The following is a 15,459-nucleotide window of genomic DNA, read 5'->3' as shown; positions in this document are numbered from 1 at the left end:
AGGCAGGACAGCAGTATCTCATAGTTAGGGCCCTACCAAATTCACGGCCATGAAAAACACGTCACAGACCGTGAAATCTTGTCTCCTCCCGTGAAATCTGGTCTTTTGTGTACTTTTACCCTATACTATGCAGATTTCATGGGGGGTGACCAGCGTTTCTAAACTTGGAGGGTCCAGACCCAAAAGGGAGTTGTAGGGGAGGGGTCACACGGTTATTTTAGAGCGGTCCCAGTATTGCCACCCTTACTTCTGGCACTGCCTTCAGAGCTGGGTGGCCGGAGAGTGGCAGCTGTTGGCTGGGCGCTCAGCTCTGAAGGCAGCACCCCGCCAGCAGCAGCGCAGAAGTAAAGGTGGCAATACCATACCATACCATCCTTACTTCTCTGTTGCTGCTTGCGGGGCTAAAATGGACCGTGAATTTGGTAGGGCCCAACTCATAATTGACAGTCTTGAATGCTGCTGAGAGGTCCAGGAGAATGAGAATGGCTGTCTGCCCACTTTTCAGTAACAGCAGGAGATCATACATCAGTGCCCCAAAAGCTGTTCTGTCCCACATCCTGGCCTGAATCCAGATTGTAGGCAAGGGTCACCCTGTTAGCTAGCAGTGAGTTTCAACTGGCCTGACCAGTTCAGTGTAACCCAGCTAACTACTGCTATACTCTCTATCTAAAAGGTGTCATATAATGGGTCACTAGAAAACTAATAACTCATGGATCATTAATATTCTGGCATGTTATATATATTGTCAACACCCAAAGGATTATTCAGATGTGCTGGAATTTTGATTAAAATGTGTTTAAATTAGGTATGTCAGGGTAAATTGATAAATTGTTTGTTTGTTTTTACAGACAAAAGAATGTGTTTCCCACAAGGTGTGACCAAAGATAAGACAAAGAAAAGCACATTTGCATGCCAGGCAAATCAAAATGATCAGGAGATCAAGTGGGGGGAAAATGATCACTTAGGCCTTGTCTACACTATCAAGTTTTGTCGCCAAAAACTGCCTTTTGGCGACAAAACAGCAAAAACGTACACACTACAATAGGACTTTTGTCACAAAAAACATCCAGTTTGGGCGACAAAAAACTTCCACCTCTATGAGAGACTTTTGTCTTTTCCCCTCCCTTTATTGTAGACAAAGAGCCAATGTAGACACTGCTGTCTTGTCGACAGAACTGGCTTCCACCAGTATCCCACAATGTCTGCCTTGATTGCTCTGCTCACTGTTTTGATCTCTGCTGCCCTGCAGGCATACGCCGCTACCCTTTCAAAGCTCCAGGAAGTATCTGTGTGCTGTTCCCTTCTTACTTATGCAGAAAAATTCTCTTTACCTTTCAACGTAAATCTGAGAATTTTCAGGCCAAACTGATTTTCCAAGCCAAGTTATTAGGGAGAAAGAGGCAGGTAAATATAGGGCGTTACATGGAAACTGATTGCAGCCTTAATATAGAGAAGTCTAATGCTTCGCTATAATTAAAAGCCATATGCATACACTGGACTTTACAACACCAAGATTCAGATTCATTCGAGTGAAAAGTTATATCAATGCAGAGTGTAGTACTGGTGGCATCAGTTAATACCTGTAATCTGCTCCTAGAGAAGCGGCAACAGCATTCAGTTCACTTTGCTTTTTACTGAGTTTCTTACTAACACATATGACTAGATCAGCAAGAGGTTTTGAATCTTCCACCTGTTCATGGTCGTGGAGAAAAATATGAAAAAAATCACGTTCTGAGGATCATTAAACCAACACCTTTGTAATGATAAAGAAGGGAAACTACTTATCAGAGTTCTGCTGATCTCTGCTTCCTGAACCTCCCCATTATTAAGGGAGTGCTGTTATGGCTCCACATACCAGGAACCACTTTATAATAACACTATTATAAAGACTTATCTCACAAAGTCTCATAAGAATATATTACACCTCTTTCTTAGCTGTCTGAAATCTTCTTGAACTTTTAAACAGGGAAAATACTAAAACTGCTGACACAAAAACATCTTACCATAAAGGATAAGGGGCCCCAAAATGGGCATACCATGAAGGGAGTGAGAAAGAGGAGAGTACAGCATGGCAAATTACTGTTAATCTTCCCTTGAAAATGTCATTCCACTTCCCCATTCTCATACTGATTACAGAGTACAAGTGTGGCAATTTGTACACAAAGCACTGCCTTTGCCTGCGTCTTCAGTCCACTGCACCCACTGTACATTTCTCCCACATTTCTGTTTTCTATTCTCTCTAACTTTGCTCTCTGCAGGGTAGATCAGATTTAGTACAAAAAGGAATCACGAAAGGACTGTGCTCCTTGCTTCCAGGAAAGAGTATGTAAACACACTACTAGGAACATGAGCAAAACACATCTTATTGTGGGGGTAAGAGTGAGAAATATTTTGCCTCCTGCTTCCGAGTAAGTGAAGCAATTACAGCACTCTAAGAGGATGGGGGGGAAAGGGAGATGCATGACAAAAATAAATTCCAATATCTTCACAGAAAATAATGGGTGTCCTCCAATATTACAGTTAATCAGAGTAAAAGTATTTACTCCTTGCCCACCGTTCTCATTACACCAGACACTGGGAGTTCCTTAACAGTGATAAGCTACAAGTTCTAGAACTATGGAATATCTATAGTTACATGTTTATATACACATACTGCCTAACAACTATTAAACCAGGTCAGTAGAACAAACATCTTTAAATACGTTTCTCTGCCTTTTAGAAGTCAAAATTACTGGTCTTGCCTCTTTCAACTGAAACAAAAGAATAGGTAATCATTAAAATTTCTGTCTGAACATATCAAAATACAGTATCAAAGCTAATATGATTCATAATCTATCATGTAAAGTTAAGCATCTCCTAACTCAACTACATGATTACACCACATCCTCTTAATTAAGCCTACACATAAATTTTAAAAAGAGCATAATCCTACCACTTCTGCTTGTGCAGCCCGCAGCTGAGGGCTGGCAGTAAGAGCTGCTGTATGACGAGTGCTGTTTGCCAGAGCTAATTTCAAGTTCCTGCCAATGATTTCAGAGAGAGGAGTACTTGGTTTCCTGTTTCTCTGATTGGGAGCCCCTGGAGTTTCCAAAGCTGCCAGGGCATCCTGCCAAAAAGAGTAAAGAAGCAATTACTGAATCAGGATAGATGAACTATCCTTTTTCCAGGATCAAAAGTTCTCTCATTGAATAGCAGGCTCCTCTAATGCAATCTATATTAAGGCTTCATATTATTCAAACACTAACAAACACTTCTTATTTGTATTACAGTAGCACCTACAGACCCCAAACATGATTGGGGTCCCGCTGTGCTAAGCATTATACAGACATAGTAAAAGACAGCCCTTACCCCACAGTTCTTGTAATCTACATAGACAAGACAGACAAAGGACAGGAGAAAGTAACATCTCAACTTTACAGATGGGGAACTGAGGAAATAAAGAGATTAAAGAATCATAGAAATATAGGACTGGAAGGGACCTCAACAGGTCATCTAGTCCAGTCCCTGGCATGGAGGCAGGACTAAGAATTATCTCGACCATCCCTGACAGGTGTTTGTCTCCAGTGGTTCTCAAACTTTTGTATTGGTGATCCCTTTCACACAGCAAACCTATGAGTGCGACCTCCCTTATAAACTAAAAGCACTTATTTATATTTAACACTATTATAAATGCTGGAGGTAAAGCGAGGTTTGGAGGTGGAGGCTGATAGCTCACAACCCCCCATATAATAAGCTTGCGACCCCCGGAGGAGTCACAACCCCTAGTTTAAGAACCCCTCATCTAACCTGTTCTTAAAAACCTCCAATGACAGTGATTCCACAACCTCCTTAGATAATTTGTTCCACTGCTTAACTACCCTTACAGTTAAGAAATTTTTCCCAATGTCTAACCTAAATCTCCTATGTCCCTCCTCACTCTTCTCATCTCCAGATTAAACAAACCCAGTTTTTTTTTTTTCCAATCTTTCCTCAGAGGTCATGTTTTCTAGATCTTTAATCATTTTTGTTGCTCTCCTCTGGACTTTCTCCAATTTGTCCAAATTTTCCCTGAAATATGGTGCCCAGAACTGGTCACAATACTCCAGCTGAGGCCTTATCAGTGATGAGTAGAGCAGGAGAATTACTTCTTGTGTCTTGCTTACAACACTCCTGCAAATATATCACAGAATGATGCTTGGTTTTTTTGGCAATACCTCCCAGCTTTGTGTCATCCGCAAACTTTATTAGCACATTCCCACTTTTTGTGCCAAAGTCAGTAATAAAAAGATTAAATAAGATTGGTCCCAAAATCGATCCCTAAGGAACTCCACTAGTAGCCACCTTCCAGTATGACCCATTGTAGTCTCCCCTTTAACCAGTTCCTTATCCATCTTTAAATTTTCATATTGATCCCCATCTTTTCCAATTTAGCTAATAATTCCCCAGGTGGAACTGTATCAAACGCCTTACTGAAATCAAGGTAAATTAGTTCCACTGAGTTACCTTTGGCTAAAAAAATCTGTTACCTTCTGAAAGAAAGAGATCAGGTTGGTTTGGCACAATCTACCTTTTGTAAAACCATGTTGTATTTTGTCCCAATTACCACTGAGCTCAATGTCCTTAACTACTTTCTCCTTCAAAATTTTTTCCAAGACCTTGCATACTACAGGCCTATAGTTGTCAAACTAACAGGCCTGTAGTTACCCAGATCACGTTTTTTCCCTTTCTTAAAAATAGGAACTACGTTAGCAACTCTCCAGTCATACGGTACAACCCCTGAGTTTACAGATTCATTAAAAATTCTTGCTAATGGTACACAGTCCACCGGGAAACTATTTCACTATGGGCCAAATACAGACTGTTTATGATAGTTTGCAAAAAACTATAACTCTTCTACTAAAGTTTCATTCTGTTTTTAAAGAGCAACACAGACTATGTAACGTATGACATTGCTTTAGGACCCTCTGGTATATGTTGCAATAGGCACATTGGGGCTTTGTTAACAGTGCTATAGTATCTATTTCTAAAAACGTTCATGCTTTTATTATTTTTATATGCTTTAGATATCAATTCTAATAACCCCTGTTCCTTAGAACACATGAATTTTCTGAACTGCCTGCCAAACTAAAAAGCCTAGCAGTGTTTTTATTTGTGTGGTATTAATACGCACTCTTTACAAAGAGTTAGCATAGGGGTTTTTTGTGCCTTTTTCATTCACACACATATGACCCTGCTGGCACTACTGGTTTAGAAACTTGCAAAGGAGTTTACCTTTACATCGAATGAAGGCTTGAAGAGCTTATCTTTGGAAAGAAATTTGGATGGTGTGTCAAGGTGTAAAGATGGTTCTTTCTGGAGTAGTCTTCCTTCTGCAGGAAGGGTTGGCTTTTGCCCAATATGGTGCGAGATCACACTATGGAAAGCTTTACTCTGGAACCGGTTCACATCAAGAGGCGTCACAGCTGTTTTCTTCCCAGTTTCAAGGAGATTGCTAGGATGGTCTGGTATATCTGAAGACACTATAGTGGTCTCTGTCTTGTTGGGCTGACTTATGAAACTCTCTTCTTTATCTTAAATGAAATAAAGAAAATTATAATTAAGCACCATCATTTTTATCCTTAAGGTAAATGTGCATTATGCTAAGGATTTTATTTATCCAATATTTTGTTCTTCTACATGTGCTGTAAAATGAAGGGAGGGTTTTTGTTTTTAAGTTCCTATTTTCTACACTAGTGCTTGTACTACACCACATTATTACTGTGCTAGTCATTAAATAGAGTAACCTTTGACTCTCTCATATTGTCTTGTGCTTCAGTGAATTTTAAAGTATTAAACCAAGAACAGGAACATTTAATTATGACACTGTTGAAAAGCTACAACTCACCTATTTTCTCTTTAATGATCAACAGCCTCACTATAGACAAAATGTTAATGGCATAAATACTACTAATCAGCACTGGGTAAAGCTGAGGCATCTGAGAAATCAGAGATGGAAAAGATCTGTTAGGCCAGGGGTCTGCAATCTTCGGCACGCGGCCCATTAGGATAATCCACTGGCACGCCACGAGATATTTGTGGTTCGGGAACTGTGGGAAGCAGTGCGGGCCGCAGGGATGTGCTGGTTGCTGCTTCCCGCAGCTCCCATTGGCCGGGAACGGTGAACCGCGGCCACTGAGAGCTGCGGGGGGTTGTGCCTGCAGACGGTCAATGTAAACAAAATGTCTCGTGGCCCGCCAGAGGATTACCCCGATGGGCCACGTGCCGAAGGTTGCTGACCCCTGTGTTAGGCAATCTAGTCCATCACGTTGCCAACTTTTCTCTGCTGTATTATTCTACAGCTCTTTGCCAACCCAGCTTTTAAATGACTCCAGTAATAGGGCTTCTAATACATCCTCTAGAAGACTCACATTTTATATGTAATTATACGCTTTTTGAAGCACGGACTTCATACTGCTGGGTGGTGTTGGTGGCCTGTGATACATAGCAGGTCAGACTACCTGGTGGTCCCTTGTGGTCTTAAACTCTACAACTGTACAGAGTCTAGTACTACAGCTCCTCAAGCCAGTTTAGACCCTCTGGTTGCTACTCTAATACAAATATTAAATACCCCCCCCACACACACAAAGTTAGGATTTTTTCCCCTCATTTTCAGTCTGGTTTTCCTTTGCTCAGTTTCATTCTATTACTACTAATTACACTTGCTTATGCCAACCTGTTAAATTCTTTTCCCTCTTTTGGCCAAATCTTGATCTCATTCAAGTCAACAGACATTGGCCCTTGGAGTTTACACATTTCAAATACCCATACATAAGTATGACTTGTAGTCTGAATTATCTTTTGGTCAAACATATATAATTGGTTTTACATAAAATCATTCCTTCCAGTCCCTTAATTATTTTGTTGCTTTTCTCTGAATTCCTACTCAACCTGTCAAGATCTTTCTGGCACTGAGGTTCCCAGAGCTGAATGCAGTATTGCAGGTATGTTTTTAATCACTGCAATTTTATGCAGCCCACAAATGCATTGGTAAGAACTAGTGAGTTAACTGGTATTCAGTATTAATCAGTCCAGTTTGCTTCTCAATTCTAAAAGGGGCACTGTCAAGTAATTTAAAGTTCGTTTTGTTTAGAAAAACATTTTATAGAACCTTCCTTCTCTTGTAAAACAGTTTTTAATTAGATTTAAACACTCTTCCAGAGTGGTTTACAACTTAACACAACAGTATCGTGTAAGGGAGTGTAAACCAGAAAGTGGAAATAACTAGACATTGGGCTAGATCCTCAGTTGATATAAATCAACATAGCTCCATTGACTTCAGTAAAGCTACACAGTGATTTACCCCAGCTAAAGATCTGGACCACGGACTATAAACAAGTGGAAATGACTAGCCTTTACAGTCTCAGCTTAGTGATAGGCAGAAAGTAAACATCTTAACTAGTGAAAAGTAAATTATAAGCTGAAAAGTCTTTTGGTTTTAATAGTTTAAGGTCCTAAGTATTAGAAATCAGCTTATACTCAAAAATTTCTCTTAACGACAGTGCAAGGCAGTGTAACTTGACATGATTAACATATATTAAAATAAACAAGAAAACATAAAAGACAACCAACCTCCAGTGTTAACATTTTCAACTGGGAACTTGCTTTCATCTGCTTTCTTTCCTGTCCTTGCAGATTGCAAGAGCCAATCCATAGTGACTGCAGGTAAATTCCATTTCTTTGCTGCTTCATACTTAGAACCATCTGGCTCTTTGACCACTAGGTGGGTGCTGGCAAACATTCCTTTCTTTGGGTTGGCTCTTCGCACAAAGAATTCCTGGACTCTGAAATAAGTGTATATAAGTAACCATTCAAAAACATAGTCATTGTTTAGACTATTCCTATTAGCACTGCAGAGCCAACAAAGGCATGGAAGAGTGAGTTGGGCTCTAGTCTTGTTGGGTATCATAAATAGAACTATTAACTAACTTCCGAAAGCCGGGCCACATTCTTCCCTCACTTACATTTGAGCAACTCCACTAAAGACAATGCGGTGCACATTTTTAACTGTAATGGGGGTACAGTTGGCTACAGATTATTTTTCTAAACTGGTGACAATGCACAAGCCAAAAACTTCAGCTAAATTTCTATATCCCAGGCTGAGTTTGTACGGCTGGCAACTAGGGAGAAAAAAGATTTTACCTGTACAATGAGCAAACTCCATGAAAATCACTGACAAAGTAAGTATGGACAACAACAACAAATGTCCCAGTCTTTCTTCCCCCCTCCCACCTTTTAGAAGTAATTTTTTAGAACAGATACTCACTAGTGACATACACAAATATCTGAACACTTCAAGACACTGTCTCTAGAAGGTGTAATGACAAACAAGGGGGGAAATACAGAACCAAATAATAGATCACAATGTTTCAACATTAGTTTTCACAAATGAATAAAATCCAAAAGAAGTCTAGAACAAATTTTAACTCTAAACTAAGTTTTTTTGCTAATTTTTTCTCTAATGTGACTAAACACTTGAAAAATTTTTAGATGCCAGAAAATGAACATAAGTGGCAACAGACTCCATACCTTGCTCCAAGAAGGCCTGCCAAGAACACCAGGGAGTCTCTCTCTGCACCAGTAAACTGGCTGAAAGACAGCACACAGTCTTCCAGAGGACTGCTTCCTTCCATTACTGATACTGGGGTGAAAAGTGGGTTGGACTGAGGGTTTAAAAGGAGCTGCTGTTCTACACACATAATCTTAAAAATGATGAAATAAATGAAAATGAGAACCAAGCCAAGAGAAATGAATTTGACAAACATTATTTCAGTCATTGTACTACAGCATTTATGGAATCAACAGCAAGACATTCTTTGTCTTTGTGCCTCAAGTTCAAAGTAGAACATGTATTATTCTATATGTGATCAGATACATTCCTTAAAAGATCCAGAAAGTTTCAGTTAAATTCACATTAAGATTCAAGCTTCCTGAATTCCTATTTTTCCAACAATGACTACTGCTTTAAAACATTTTAAAACCCAATATAAGGGTTAGCATAGGTTTTATTTCACAGTTAATTATCTAATAATGAAAAACACCAAATTAGTCCAGGTGATAAGAATTATCTAGGTCAACATATGTAAATGTTTGACCATCTGACCTATAATATCAGCCTGCAATTGCATCACCCAGATACAGCTACATATGTTATTAGAAAAATATGGGGAAGTGTGGGGCAAGAGAAAAAAAGACAGCTTACTATCAGATGTTAAAACTGAAATGTCATTCATAACTTAATTGCACCCAGCTCTCTCTTCATAACTCTATTATGCAGACAACTAGAGCAGAATCTTGTGTACAAAGTCTTTGTGCCACTAAGTCAGAATCTGATTTAATAAAGCAGGAAGAAATAAATGAGACAGGTAAAAGACATGCCTATAAAGAAGAGGTGCATTAAAGCACTCTCTTAATTTGGTGTACAATAATTAAACAAAGCTAAAATCTCTGTTCTAATGCAAATATAACCATCAATAAGTTTTCAGTTTCTATATTTCTAACACTAATATTTGTTTGGTCATAGCACTACAGTATCCCCTTACCAGCCATGTGTTTGTAACAACATCTCCTACAGTTGACTCCACCTTGCATCCCAGTAAAGGAACCACAGCATAGTCTGCAATTGCTCTGTTTTGAGGAGGTAGAACTTTCCCAGCATTCTCCTTTATAACTTCTACAATGCAGGACTCATCCTCTTCACCAAAACCCAAAAGAAGGAACCTCTTTCTGCCGAATAAGCCTTCTTCAACCACTGCAGAAGTCTGTGTCAGTGAACTATGACAGATAGAGGACTGCTTCTCTTCTTGAATGGTAATATGAGCAGCATCACTGAAGTGACCAGTTTCTAGCTTTTCAACTTCAACTAAAAAAGAAAAAATAACCACTTGATGAAAATTTCACATACAGGGATGTAAGGGAGAAAATGAGTTTCAACCATCCTGTTAGTTATTAATTGAAAACAATGCAGTACTGGAACCCAAGGTTTTAGATTTCCTTTACAAGCTGTTCAATATGAGGCATGTTTACATCTAATTTATATTGTTTTCTTAAGTACAATAGGGAAATTAATATAGAAACAATGTGAAAGTTTAAAAAAGGTACATGCTACGGAGTATGAATTGCAATTTCTTTACATATGATTAAAATCAGGTAACTACATTTTTTTTACGTTCATCTTTGTAGATAGCACCACAGGCTTTTCATAAGAGCTATACATAAATTTTGTCTTTTTATGAAGTGCTTGGACCAGAACTTACTTAATGTGGAATCATTATTCACATATTGAGAGAGGAGGTCATCTTCATCTGCTTTCTGGTGCTGTACAAGCTTCACAGCTTCTTTTTTTGTGAGACTATTACTTTTGGGAACAGTTCGCTTAATTCCAGGTTGCTCCAAAATTGTATTTTCTATTGGTTGGTAGTTCAGAGGGATATACTGCTCCACTGGAAGTAAGTAACCCTTACCAAAGCACTCCAGCAACCATTTTGCTGTCACTGCATGAGGCCTATAAAATAAAATTATTTTTTACATTACAAACCAACAAACAAACACACACACACACACACACACACACACACACACACACAGTTAAGATGGCTCTCAAAACCATTTTAACCCATTTTTTTTTCTCTCTCAGACACTGCTCACTCTACAAGTACAATTGTGTTTCTGTATGAAGTTTGTGACACTCATCTGACTCCAGTTAAAACAAAAAAGTTTGAGTTGCATCCACACTGCAGCCTTTAGCATTTTTTTTTTAATATTTCAAAGTTCGAGAATATGGATTTTTACACATTTTCCAAGAAAAATGTAATTTATCACAAATATTGAGGGTTTCTAGAATTTTCATATAATCCTCCTCAGCTAATAATTTTTTTCTGTTGAATGTGAGGAGATACGCTACCTAAAAAACACTATTCCCAGGGGTAAAATATTGTTGATTAGTGACCACAACTTAATGGTCTTCACAATTTTTATCTCTACAGTATACACAGCTATTCAGTCCAAAAAATTGTTTAATCAATACATATTTTTTTTGTTTACAAGAGGAAACATGATTATAGAAATGTCTTTTAAGCAACATAGTCATCAGAACCTGTGAGTAGTCTTGTTCAAAAACTGCTTCAGTTCATCATTATATTCTCCCACAATAACATGGGTGACATCTTCATTGAGCTGATTAAATCGAACACCACCACCACAGTTAATAAGCCTTCTCATTTTATCTAACTTCCTGCCACTGAAGCCACAGAGATAAATCTGCAAGGAGAAAGAAAAGAACAGGATAAGATATTTTTGGTTGAAGTAGTTGTATTTTGATACCATTCATTACCTAACCAAAGAAACATACAAACACACAAGCTTTAGCTTATGAAAAATCGCAAAAAAAACCCAAAGAAATTATTCCATCGTTGATGCTAATTTTGTGATTTTGTCTTGCACAACTCAACTTCCCACTAACAGAAGGAAATGCCAATAAAATATTTTCCATTAAATAAAGTTGCCAATATTGCTTCACATCTTATCCAACTCCAATTTGAAGACACTTTTTCCAGTACCCCAATACATTATAAACAGTCTAGTTTGGTTTATCTTGAAATAGATTATATCTTTGTGCTGGGAGTGGGACTACATTTTACTGTAGCAATAACTACAGGAGACCCAGACTAGCTGCATCCAAAGGATAACTGGTCATTTCAGAATTGTACATTGTTAAACTTACTCGACACCCATCTAGTAAATCATCAGGAGCTTGAAAAGAACTGATATCCAAATTTTCCAGATCATCAGGAGGAGGATCCAACCTGCTGTTCATAGCAGAGCTACATGCAGTTTCATTAATGCCATTCAAACTGATATTGGAAATGTGGCTGACATCTGAAAGGGTACGACCTTTAAATAAAGTTAAAATAAAAAAAAAAAAAGAGGAAAATAAGTTAGTCTCCCCAATGCTTAACCAAACAGAATGCATGACTGTCAAATATGATTTTGCCATGCTAATAAGGAAGACAAAACCTGAAAACCACAATAATTCATAGTCTAGCCTCTGTTAAAATGTAGGGTTTCATTACACCAAAATTCAGTATGCTCTCACTATTAGCAATAGTGTTTACACAGAACTCATGTTCCTCTTTCTCCAGAAGAATTGTCAGCCTTAAGATGTGGGAGAACAGTTTCTGAAAAAAAGCAACAGAGGGTCCTGCGGCACCTTTCAGACTAACAGAAGTATTGGGAGCATAAGCTTTCGTGGGTAAGAACCTCACTTCTTCAGATGCAAGAGTTTCTGAAAACTTATTCTGCTCAATAAGCTTTGTGGCCATCTACTAAATTAGATGTATTTACATTTGATATGAACACAGTCTGCTCTTGGTTGTTGCCCTCTAATGCTCCTAAGCGGACAAAAGAAAGAAAGAAAGAAAGATTTGGGCCCTGACCCTGCAAACAAACAAACACACACACACTTAACTTCAAGCATGTAAATAAACCCATGTACTTAAATTTAAGCATGCGTTTTCAGGATCCAGGCCTCATTACCAAAATTTTAGTGCAGTTAGAGTCGGTAGCAGCCCACTCAACAGAAACATTTCCTTTCCCTTAACTGAAATTTCATCAACTCATTCAGTATACTGAGATGTCTTACTTACTGTCAGGTTTGCTGGCTTGGCTAGTAGGAGTTGATGTACTGGGTGTGGTATTTTGCTTTTGTACAGACTCTGTCTTATACATTGCCTCATCCTGGCAGAAACCGTTCTCAATACTGTCAAAAAACCACTGGATGGACACACACTGCACATTCCATTTTTTGGCACATTCATATTTCTGGCCTTTATATAAAGACAAATCACAATCAAAAGGCTAATGCTCCAAAAAGTGACAATTCTGAATTAATGACCACACATTGCAAAATCAAAAAAGTTAAAACAAAACCTGCATTTGGAGGTGGTAATTACCAATACATTCTCAAATACCTAAGGGCTTTTCCAAGTGGCAGTTTACATTAAATTCACTAAAGCTGTATCAATGTAATTTGGTTCCTCTGACAGCACTATTGCCTATAATATAAAACATTATTTGTTGATTTTATAGTACAGCTTTCATAATCAAGCTATCCTAATTTGCTTTAAAAGCAGTATTAGGTATGCTAGTGCAAGCACACTAGCCAAATAATTCTAACACATTAGGTTCTGTTTTTATCTGTTAGGTTTTCTGTTTTGAAAACTGACATGAGATCTTAAACTTCCATTTGAACTGCAACAAGAAATTGTCAGAAGGAACTGCTAGATGTCAGATACAGATGAACAGCAATACTACTAAACAATAATCATACTAAGCAATATTAATGATTAATATACTTACCTCTTACAGGATGCTATAAAAATATCAGTTTTATAGCTCATCTGTACTTCACTGCAGTGCTGACATTAGTCCAAAGTTCTGCTATGGAATTTGAACTCATGACTTTACAGCCTAAAAACTATGTGTTTTTATAATATATTATATATAAAAGCAAATGCATACTTTTATTCACACACTTAAAATGGAAAGGAACTGTCAGCTAGCAAAAAAGTAATCTTGTGACCATGTTATCAAAGGGATATATTTCAGTTGTGGCATCAAAGTTGCAAAACATCAAAGGTTAAAACTTTCATAACCTTTTCACCAATATGATTATATTGTGTATGGAAAATTAAAATATACGGTTGGCTGAGCTACCAACAATGTTAATCTCATCTACAATGAGCTGTTTATAACTGTCTTAAATTAAAAAAATAAAAAATCAAACGGGGTAGGCAGCATTAGCACATTCTGTCATGTTGCAATCAGATTTTAGTCTTACTTGGCTCACAAATTCCAGATTGACGTGTTTTGGAAGTGTCTATACAAGCGTTTATACTGCTTTCATCATTCTAGTATCTGAGCACTCGAGCATTCAGACCCAGTGACGAAAATGCCTCACATTGTTCTGCAGAGCTGACAGTCCCTCTGAAGGAGCTACGCCAAGCTCTTTGGCCAGAGACAGAATCGCCCTAACAAGATTTTGGGGCTTCAAGAGGGGAAAAAGAGAAATCACAAAATAATTGCCTGGGAAAAGTAGGGAGGAAATTTAAAAATTCTGTCCATCGTGTCTCAAATAAAACTACAAAGAACAAAGTAGTGCTTTAATTTTATTTTAGTAAGAGGAAACTCAGAAATTTTAGTGGGAAAATTTTATCTTCAAATTTATTTGTAATCCAATTAATATCATCATTAAAATTCCTAAATCTCCTAATTTCACCAAAATTTAGTTTAGATTCTATTTTTTCTTTTCTATAGGCCTCTCCCCTTCCCTCCTCTGATAGCGTTTGGGTCTCTGCTTGTGTGTCCGTTTGTTGTCCTTTCTATCTTCCCTTAAGAACACTCTGTATCACTCTTCTTGCATATAATATTTATCGTAACAGCACTGGCAATAACAACAGCATAATGAAACAGATACAGACCTAGGCCCTGATTTTCCAGACACTTATTCACATGCTTAGCTTTACGCTAAGTTATCCCTTCAAACTTAAATTGACTAAAAAATATCTACCTTTTGGCTCTTGAACAATGAGGTGGGTGCACTCATTCATCTTGAGCTGCCCTGTGTATTGACCACCATGCTCAGTAGTGAGACGCTGGACCTCCTTCCTGTCCACACTACTTAAGCCAGTTACACAGATTGTACAGCCACGAAATAAAGGACATATGAAGTCTTCCATGCTTATCTCTGTGTATCTAACCATACTGAAGGGGGGGGAAAAAGAAAGAAAATAAGACAGATGTTTTTCCAACACAACTCCAAAGGAATAAATATAGTCTAGAACCAGTACAAGATTTAATATTTCGTAATACAAAAAGTGGTTCTTTTACCCTTGTTGCGACTTCTCCCACAATGCTTCTACCCAAGCGGGAAGCAATACAGGTTTCTTCAGAGCAGCAGCCACTAAATATTTCTTGCTGCCAACTTCTCCAGCTATAAGATGAGTTACTGATGCATTGAGATCTCTGTACACACGGCCACCCATCATCTGTACATACTTATGAACTTCTTCCTAAAGAGCAAAAAAAAAAAAAAAAAAAGGGAAATAAAGATAAAGTAGTCAAACAACAAAATGTATATTTCAATATTGCTTATTTTTAAAAAAAAAATATTACTCCATGTCCTGTGATTTCTCCTGGAACTTAATTTTATGGCAGCTTTAAAACAGAAAAATATATTTTGCCTACATAGAAATGAACAATTTTGAAGGAATCCCTTTAAAAATTGTAAAATAGTGAATACCAGGGGATTGTGCCCTCCAGAACACATTTACAATCCAGATTAAATAAGAAAAAATGCCTGTGTTCTATTTACTATCCAGGAATCCACATCACATACTATTACTAGACAGAAACAGTCACTTAAGAAAAAATGTCATTTTTATTAAG

General features: G+C 37.8%; 1 protein-coding gene across 4 annotated transcripts in view; it reads right to left on the bottom strand.

The window, feature by feature from the left end:
• The window catches only part of TOPBP1 (DNA topoisomerase II binding protein 1), a 42,048-nt gene that overhangs the window by 18,840 nt on the left and 7,749 nt on the right, over positions 1-15,459 (bottom strand). For all 4 annotated transcript variants that reach the window (XM_054019662.1, XM_054019664.1, XM_054019661.1 and 1 more), the window contains exons 5-16: positions 14,902-15,083; positions 14,582-14,775; positions 12,660-12,839; positions 11,738-11,907; positions 11,111-11,274; positions 10,272-10,519; positions 9,558-9,877; positions 8,545-8,717; positions 7,588-7,799; positions 5,251-5,549; positions 2,933-3,106; positions 1,581-1,690 (exon numbers count right to left, since the gene is read on the bottom strand). In XM_054019662.1, coding sequence (XP_053875637.1) covers positions 1,581-1,690; positions 2,933-3,106; positions 5,251-5,549; positions 7,588-7,799; positions 8,545-8,717; positions 9,558-9,877; positions 10,272-10,519; positions 11,111-11,274; positions 11,738-11,907; positions 12,660-12,839; positions 14,582-14,775; positions 14,902-15,083 — 2,426 coding nt within the window. The remainder of the gene's footprint in view (positions 1-1,580; positions 1,691-2,932; positions 3,107-5,250; positions 5,550-7,587; positions 7,800-8,544; positions 8,718-9,557; positions 9,878-10,271; positions 10,520-11,110; positions 11,275-11,737; positions 11,908-12,659; positions 12,840-14,581; positions 14,776-14,901; positions 15,084-15,459) is intronic.

Source organism: Malaclemys terrapin, chromosome 2, assembly GCF_027887155.1.
Source record: "Malaclemys terrapin pileata isolate rMalTer1 chromosome 2, rMalTer1.hap1, whole genome shotgun sequence".
NCBI classification, from domain to species: Eukaryota; Metazoa; Chordata; order Testudines; family Emydidae; genus Malaclemys; species Malaclemys terrapin.
The sequence above is the reverse complement of the archived record's forward strand: the minus strand, read 5'-3'. Positions and strand labels throughout refer to the sequence as shown.